The sequence below is a fragment of the Mobula hypostoma genome, chromosome 15 (assembly GCF_963921235.1).
Source record: "Mobula hypostoma chromosome 15, sMobHyp1.1, whole genome shotgun sequence".
Lineage (NCBI taxonomy): Eukaryota > Metazoa > Chordata > Chondrichthyes > Myliobatiformes > Myliobatidae > Mobula > Mobula hypostoma.
Window position 1 is genome coordinate 5,746,335 of NC_086111.1, and position 9,615 is coordinate 5,755,949.

At 41.8% G+C, this 9,615-nt stretch overlaps 1 protein-coding gene across 5 annotated transcripts in view; it reads left to right on the forward strand.

Moving 5' to 3' along the window:
* Positions 1-9,615, forward strand: part of plxnb1b (plexin b1b) — a 373,688-nt gene that overhangs the window by 355,515 nt on the left and 8,558 nt on the right. For all 5 annotated transcript variants that reach the window (XM_063067659.1, XM_063067658.1, XM_063067662.1 and 2 more), the window contains 2 exons: positions 3,076-3,151; positions 3,364-3,438. In XM_063067659.1, coding sequence (XP_062923729.1) covers positions 3,076-3,151; positions 3,364-3,438 — 151 coding nt within the window. The remainder of the gene's footprint in view (positions 1-3,075; positions 3,152-3,363; positions 3,439-9,615) is intronic.

A 9,615-nucleotide genomic window follows, 5' to 3' on the forward strand; every position in this document is an offset into this window, starting at 1 on the left:
TGGAGAGCAAGCTGTTGCCCCTGCAGAAGGCTCACATTCTCCACACAGCTGATGAATCCACCAGAACAGCAGAGACTGATACAGTTTGGCACCAGCAGCCTTGCAAGAGATGCCAGTCAGTGTTGAACTCAATGTAGGGACTGGCTTAGGGACTATAATTTAGGGTCTATAATTAGGAATTTGACAGCACAGCTCAGTGGCAGAGAAATTCTGCCCAGTTTGCACAGAAATATGCGAAGGAATAATGTAACACGACTGCGAACAGATTGATCTTGGGCAGTAAGCAGATGGAGGAGCTGGTGTTGGTGAGTGGATGCTGACCTGTCTTCTCCCAGGATAACAGAGTGCTTGGCTGCTGTTATTACTTTAATGCCAATGTTAATTTATTTCTATTGTACAGATTCTTCCTGCTCCTGCACTTAAGATCTTAAAGGAAGTTATGCTGAACAGAATTGAGCAATAGTTCAGGTTTTAGGCCTTGAGCCAGTCCTTGAACACAATGTTCATTTCTTAGCTAAAGAATATAAAGTTCAAAGGAACTGACAGCTTCTCTGCAACTCTTGTAAAACCACTAAGTAGGCTCCATTGATGATGTCCCTGTAGTCTCACTGCTTCCTTTGCAGACTGACACCCTGCATCTCACCATCAATGACCTACAGGCTCACTTTCAAAGATTCATGTCTTCAGAAATAGTTTTACTTTCACACATTGGTTTTCAGTCCTTGTTTATGCATCGTTTTGTTTTCATAAATTCTCTTGTATTACAAACAATTGAAAATCTGTAAATGAAACATAAAAACACAGAAAACCTACAGCACAATACAGGCCCTTCGGCCCACAATGCTGTGCCAAATATGTGCTTGCTTTAGAAATTACCTAGGGTTACCCATAGCCCTCTATTTTTCTAAGCTCCATGTACCTATCCAGGAGTCTCTTAAAAGACCCTGTTGTATCCGCCTCCACCACCGTCGCCAGCAGCCCATTCCACGCACTCACCACTCTCTGCGTTAAAAAAACTTACCTCTGACATCTCCTCTGTACCTACTTCCAGCAGCTTAAAACTGTGCCCTCTCATGTCAGCCATTTCAGCCCTGGGAAAAAGCTTCTGACTATCAATGCCTCACATCATCATATGTAGGAAGTCAAAGTAATACACATAAAATGGTGAAGGAACTCAGCAGGCCAGGCAGCATCTATGGAAAAGAGTAAATAGTCAGCGTTTCGGGCTGAGACCCTTCATCGGGACTGGAAAAAGGAGATTAGAGATCAGAGTAAGAAGGTAGGGGATTGAGAGGAAGAGGCACAAGGTAGTAAGTGATAGGTGAAACCGGGAAGCGGGGGGTGAATAAAGAGCTGGGGAGTAGATTGGTGAAAGAGAGAAGGGGCTGGAGAAGGGGGAATCTGTTTGTGGAGGACGGAAGGCCATGGAAGATAGGGAAGGGGAGGAGCTCCAGAAGGAGGTGATGGGCAGACAAGGAGACAAGGTGAGGGGGGGAGATGGTGAAGGGGCAGCCATTACCTAAAATTCCAGGAACTGATGTTCATGCCATCAGGTTGCAGGCTACCCACATAGAATACAAGGTGTTGCTCCTCCAACCTGAGTGTAGCCTTCACCATTCCCCATTCCCATTTCCCATGGCGGAGTGTAAGACTGCTTATTAGAAATATAGAAAACCTACAGTACAATACAGGCCCTTTGGCCCACAATGCTGTGCCAAACACGTACTTTAGAAATTACCGTGGGTTACAGATAGATAGATACATTTTATTGATCCCGAGGGAAATTGGGTTTCGTTACAGCCGCACCATCCAAGAACAGAGCATAAATATAGCAATACCCATAGTCATCTGTTTTTTCTAAGCCCCATGTACCAATTGTGTGCATCAGATACCCAATACAAAACATTAGCCACTAAATTCAAGAGCATAAAAGTGCAATTATAGGGCTCTTTGCCATCAATAAAAAATTATATTAGGTAGTCAATTGTTTGGACTGTTTTGTGCCCGTATTTCCAGTGTTACAAGATTCTGATGGAGATTCCAGTTGGTGTATACTTCTCCCAGTGGTTTCTGCCCAAGATTGGAGTGGCAAGTTGACCTTATCTGCTGTTTAGATCTTCTTTGGCACAGAACGTTAGATGTACTGGCAGGATTGTCAGTCTGAAGTGCATGTATTAGTGAGGGTCCCCGTGTCATCACACATACAAAATGAGCTATTCGTTACAAAATTTGCAACCATGGTACCCCTCCACTGTACTCTTCATTATCTGCTTATTTTTACACATTGGGTCTTGAAAACAGCAATGACCCAACAGGTTAATTTTAAAAAATAAATTTTCTGTGGTAGAGTCCGTGAGATCAAGTTCATGTCTTCAAGATTTCACAATTACCATTACCTATTATATTTCCTGAAGCCAAGAAGTATGCATAGTGGTCACTGAGTGCAGGAAAGAGAATGAGGTGTGGTGCTCCACAGCAAACATTTCTGGAGCTAAAAGGGGAAAAAAGCAGAAATTTGTAATAACGTTGGAAATGCTCTAAATATCCAGCAGATAATCAGCTTCTGTGGAGAAGCAGCAACAGATTTCAGCATTGGAAAAGATTCAATGTTCAAAGTACACCATATGCTGCCCTGAGATTCATTTTTTTGTGGGCATTCACAGAAGAACAAAGAATACAATAGAATCAATGAAAACCTAAATTCAGAGACTGACAAGCAAACTGTGCAAAGTAACACAAATAAATAAATACTGAGGACATGAGTTGTAGAGTCGATAGTTTGTGGAATCAGTTCAGTGTTGAGGTGAGTGAGGTTATCCACTCTGGTTTGGGAGCCTAATGGTTGAAGGTTACTACTGTTCCTAAACCTGGTAGTGTGGGTCCTGAGGCTCCAAAACCACCTACCCAATGGCAGCAGTTGTAAGAGGGCATTCGGACAGAATCTACACCGAAGCAGCCAAGCTTCCATTTGTCCATATGTTGATTTATTTAAGGTTAAGGTCTGAAACCTGATTTTACTGGGAAGGTGTTTGATATCATCAGCTGTAACTGAGGTTACTTTGCTGTATCTGACAGGTACTATGCAGACATTCGACAGACCATCTCAGCTAGTGACCAAGAAATGAACTCTGCCTTGGCAGAACTGTCCAGGGTAAGTGCCAATGAGCAAAACGTGTATCTTACAGGAGACTGATGTTTAGAACCAGCTGCAATCATGACTCATGATTTAGTTCCTCAAGGAAATCCAGAGCATAAGGTAACTGAAATGCAGTGTTCTGTACACAGTGATGAGTCACAAAGAACTTCAAAAACAAGTGCCTCTTGTTTGATTCTTTTTACACCCAATTTTCTTTTCTTTTACAGAATTACTCCAGTGACATGAATTCTCTTGTAGCTCTCCACGAACTCTACAAATACATCAACAAGTACTATGACCAGGTATGAAAAAGAGCCACATGGTCGTGGGTAAGATTCGATGTAGTAACTTTGGTCAGTTTTCAATAGCATACTAAACACTAAATTCCAGCCACTTTGCGATAAAATCTGGTCATGAAAAACAAGATGATTGTAAAAGCTCTTAACATCCTTCAGGGAAAGAAACAAGTTATCCACTTGTCTGGCCAAATGCAACACCAGATCCACAACACTTAACACCTCTGAGACATCTAAGCCACTCACTGAAGGGGCAATAAGGCTCAGGTATAAATACCAGTCTTAACAGCAACATCTACAACCCATGAGCAAATTAAAACAATCAAATCGGACTTACTTGGAAGAGCAAAAGAACCTTTGACATTATGTCTGAAATGCTGCATAACATTTGAACTTGAGAGAAAGCTAGTGGCAATTCTTTCAATACTGTAAAAAATCTGTGCACATTGCAAGAATTTGCTGCTGCCTACCAAGCCTGTTATCTGCAAGGGTTGCCTGAGCTGAGGTCTGGAGACAGTTGTACGTTTTCCCCGTGACATGTGGGTTCCCTGCATACTCTCTGGTTTCCTCTGATAGTCCAAAGACGTACCGGTTGGTAGGTTAATTGGTCATTGTGAATTATCCTGTGATTAGGCTCGTGTTAAATCAGGAGGTCACGGCAGCGTGGCTTGGATGGTCGGAAGGACCTATTCTGCACTGTATCTCAATAAATAAATAAAGTTTGTGCACAGGATATGTGTGTGGCCAAGGACAGGCAGTATCAGACTAACCAGGAAAACAGAGTTTTAATGTAACCTGAGGAAACGCAAGCACAGGCATTTGCACTGTCTGAAAGAATCAGTGATCTGAGTATCCAGCAATAACCTGTGGAAGAAATACTGATGCCCATACTCTGCTTCATTGCCAAAAGCAGAATTTCACGGTGGTCAACCAGTCCCCATTCCCAGTAGAAATGCCAGTCCCTGGCCGTCTCTTCTGCCACTCTCAGGGAGGAGGAGCAATGTGTCTAATTCTGTCTCTGTAGCCTCCAACCTGATAGCACAAACATGAATTCTCCTGGTAATTTCTTTCCCTTTCCATTTTCCCTCCCCTTTCCTTCTTCTATTCCCTACTATGGCCTCTTACCGCCCCTCCTTACCTGCTAATCACCTCCCACTGGGTCCCCCCCCCTCCCTTCTCCCATGGTCCATCTCCTCTCCTATCAGATTCCTACTTCTCTAGCCCTTTACCTTTCCCACCCACCTGACCACCTGTCTCCTTCTAGTTTGTCCTCCATCCCCTCCCCCACCTTTTTATTTCTGGTGTCTTCCCCCTCCTTTCTGGTCCTCATTAAGGGTCTTGGCATGAAAAGTTGACTGTTTATTCATTTTCACAAATGCTGCCTGACCTGCTGAGTTCCTCCAGCATTTTGTGTGTGTGTGTGTGTGTGTTGCTCTGGATTTCCAGCATCTGCAGAATTGTTTGTGTTTATTCTAATGCATTTCCTACCCTTTGGGGTTGAACTCAACAAGATTAGTCTTTGTCTGTTTATCAGTCCAGAGCAGCCAGACTGGACAATACGTAGTGAGAGAAAGGAACTATGTCAGAGTGTCATAGAGCACTACAGCACAGAAACAGGCACCTTGTCTGTGCCTACCTGTTCTTCTACCTAGTTCCATCTACCCACACCTGGTCCATAACCCTCCATCCATGTATTATCCAAACTTCTCTTAAATGTTACAAAGTACAAAGGGTGATTGATAAGTTCGTGACCTAAGGTAGAAGGAGTCAATTGCTGTCATGGAGCATACGGATTCCTTCTTTGTGGAAGTCGGTGTCTTGGACCTCCAGAAGTGGTCCACAGCAGGGGTGATTGATAAGTTCGTGGCCTAAGGTAGTAGGTGATGAGTTATTAACTTCAAACTTTCTGTATTTTCACTCAAAGAGTTGAACTGCATGTGCATGTAACAAGAGCTGTATAACTCATCGCCTTCTATCTTAGGCCACAAACTTATCAATCACCCCTGCTGTGGCCCACCTGGAGGTCCAAGACAGTCTCGTTACATGCACGTGCAGTTCAACTCTTTGAGTGATAATACAAAAAGTTCGAAGTTAATAACTCATCTCCTACCATAGGCCACAAACTTATCAATCACCCCTGCTGTGGACCACTTCCACAAAGAAGGGATCCGTATGCTCCACGACCGCTGGACTAAGTGTGTATGTGTAGGAGGGCACTATGTTGAAAAATAAATGTGCTGGGTTTTCTAAAATTGACTCCTTCTGCCTTAGGCCACGAACTTATCAATCATCTCTAATAACAGCATTTAGAAACATAGAAAATAGGTGCAGGAGTAGGCCATTCGGCCCTTCGAGCCTGCACCACCATTTATTATGATCATGGCTGATCATCCAACTCAGAACCCCGCCCCAGCCTTCCCTCCATACCCCCTGACCCCCGTAGCCACAAGGGCCATATCTAACTCCCTCTTAAATATAGCCAATGAACTGGCCTCAACTGTTTCCTGTGGCAGAGAATTCCACAGATTCACCACTCTCTGTGTGAAGAAGTTTTTCCTAATCTCAGTCCTAAAAGGCTTCCCCTATATCCTCAAACTGTGGCCCCTCGTTCTGGACTTCCCCAACATCGGGAACAATCTTCCTGCATCTAGCCTGTCCAATCCCTTTAGGATCTTATACGTTTCAATCAGATCCCCCCTCAATCTTCTAAATTCCAACGAGTACAAGCCCAGTTCATCCAGTCTTTCTTCATATGAAAGTCCTGCCATCCCTGGCCCAGTTGGAAAAATTTAATAATGCTTGGATAAATCTTACATTAAAAGTATGGCAGAAGGTGGTTAATTCATGTGGAATTAATAACATGCTAAAACTCTTTAGATGGTGTGCATATGATACCGAATTCCTTCCCAACAGAGGAGATAAAAGATTTGAGCTATGGATAAAGAAAGGTCTTACAACCTACCTCTCATTTATAGATAAAAGAGTATTACAAAGTTTCCAAATCCTGCAGGACAAACATGGCCTAGAACATAATGACTTTTTTAGGTACCTTCAAATACGAAACTATGTTAACCAGAGTTGTAGATATACAGACCTATCAACAGTAGAATTAGAATTTTTCAAGATTCTGAATTCGGCTTGCAGTTCAATACCTAGTAAATCAGTTTCTCGCCTATGTAATGCACTCTCCCATGCTAAAAATGTAAATACACTGTATATTAAAGAGAAGTGGGAGAAAGAAGCGGGGTTGGTACTTTCAGAGGAGGCTTGGGGGAAAATCTGCAGCTTTCAATGGTCCTCGACTAATTCTTTGACTTGGAGAGAACATTGTTGGAAAAACATTATAAGATACTTCAAGACCCCATATCAGGAAAAATATAAAGATACAAATGTGATGTGTTGGAGAAGGTGCGGCTCCAAGGAGGCAAATCATTTTCATATTTTCTGGGATTGCCCTAAATTAAGTCTATTTTGGGAAGGTATTCATAGAACATTAGTTAAGGTACTTAGGTCCCAGATACCTCTGAACTTTGAGACGCTCTATTTGGGGCATGTATTGTTCCTTGAACAGAAGGAAGATATAAAGTTGCTGCAGGCCCTCTTAGCGGCAAGTAAGAAATCAATCACTAGAAAATGGCTAAATCCAATACCACCTACATTAGAAGATTGGTACGAAATTATCTTGGAAATATTTAAAATGGAAAAGTTGACCTACTCCCTGAGAACTCAAAAAGAAACATTTTATCAAATCTGGAATAAATGGATTGAATATATAACCCCAATGCGAGCAGACTTTAGATGACTCTCCTAATGATTTATATTGCTCTTCTCATCAACACAGTAATATTGCTAACGTAAGCACCCCTAGTCTAAATGTTTGTTGTTTTTTTTTGGAAAATAGAGAATTAACACAAGTAAAGGGAAAGATTTGGGAAAGGGATAAAAAAAAATGAAAAAATTAAGTAAATAAGTACATAGGGATTGGATAATTATGTCTGTGGGCAGGAACAAGCACGAACAAATTGGGATATAAACACCTACAATGGTTGGTATATAGGCTTGTATGCAACATTTTGGACCAGTGGAAATGGTCCAGAAGGGTTGTATGGAAACTATTATTACCATTTTTCTTAACAACTAATTTCATTACTTAGCCTAATAGGTTAGATTTACCACAGTACATAATTATCTATTTAAATGTTTATTTTGCTTTTATATCATCTCAATGTGTACTTAAGAATATATAAATAATTGTAGTTTTATACATATAAAAAAATGGAAAAGGTTATATGTGTGAAAAAAGTACATGATAATTGTGAACTCCTTATCCAAATAAAAATAAAATTAAAAAAAAAGAAAGTCCTGCCATCCCAGGAATCAATCTGGTGAACCTTCTTTGTACTCCCTCTATGGCAAGGATGTCTTTCCTCAGATTAGGGGACCAAAACTGCACACAATACTCCAGGTGTGATCTCACCAAGGCCTTGTACAACTGCAGTAATACCTCCCTGCTCCTGTACTCGAATCCTCTCACTATAAATGCCAGCATACCATTCGCCTTTTTCACCCCCTGCTGTACCTGTATGCCCACTTTCAATGACTGGTGTATAATGACACCCAGGTCTCGTTGCACCTCCCCTTTTCCTAATTGGCCACCATTCAGATAATAATCTGTTTTCCTATTTTTGCCACCAAAGTGGATAACTTCACATTTATCCACATTAAATTGCATCTGCCATGAATTTGCCCACTCACCCAACCTATCCAAGTCACCCTGCATCCTCTTAGCATCCTCCTCACTGCTAACACTGCCACCCAGCTTCGTGTCATCTGCAAACTTGGAGATGCTGCATTTAATTCCCTCATCCAAGTCATTAATATATATTGTAAACAACTGGGGTCCCAGCACTGAGCCTTGCGGTACCCCACTAGTCACCGCCTGCCATTCTGAAAAGGTCCCGTTTATTCCCACTCTTTGCTTTTTGTCTGCTAACCAATTCTCCACCCACACCAATACCTTACCCCCAATACCGTGTGCTTTAAGTTTGCACACTAATCTCCTGTGTGGGACCTTGTCAAAAGCCTTTTGAAAATCCAAATATACCACATCCACTGGTTCTCCCCTATCCACTTTACTAGTTACATCCTCAAAAAATTCTATGAGATTCGTCAGACATGATTTTCCTTTCACAAATCCATGCTGACTTTGTCCGATCATTTCACCGCTTTCCAAATGTGCTGTTATCACATCCTTGATAACTGACTCCAGCAGTTTCCCCACCACCGACGTTAGGCTAACCAGTCTATAATTCCCTGGTTTCTCTCTCCCTCCTTTTTTAAAAAGTGGAGTTACATTAGCCACCCTCCAATCCTCAGGAACTAGTCCAGAATCTAACGAGTTTTGAAAAATTATCACTAATGCATCCATTATTTCTTGGGCTACTTCCTTAAGCACTCTAGGGTGCAGACCATCTGGCCCTGGGGATTTATCTGCCTTCAATCCCTTCAATTTACCTAACACCACATCCCTACTAACATGTATTTCGCTCAGTTCCTCCATCTCACTGGACCCTCTGTCCCCTACTATTTCTGGAAGATTATTTATGTCCTCCTTAGTGAAGACAGAACCAAAGTAATTATTCAATTGGTCTGCCATGTCCTTGCTCCCCATAATCAATTCACCTGTTTCTGTCTGCAGGGGACCTACATTTGTCTTTACCAGTCTTTTCCTTTTTACATATCTATAAAAGCTTTTACAGTCCGTTTTTATGTTCCCTGCCAGTTTTCTCTCATAATCTTTTTTCCCCTTCCTAATTAAGTCCTTTGTCCTCCTCTGCTGAACTCTGAATTTCTCCCTGTCCTCAGGTGAGCCACTTTCTCTGGCTAATTTGTATGCTTCTTCTTTGGAATTGATACTATCCCTAATTTCTCTTGCCAGCCACGGGTGCACTACCTTCCTTGATTTATTCTTTTGCCAAACTGGAATGAACAATTGTTGTAGTTCATCCATGCAACCTTTAAATGTTTGCCATTGCATATCCACCGTCAATCCTTTAAGTGTCATTTGCCAGTCTATCTTAGCTAATTCACGGTCTCATACCTTCAAAGTTATCCCTCTTTAAGTTCAGAACCTTTGTTTCTGAATTAACTATGTCACTCTCCATCTTAATGAAGAATTCCACC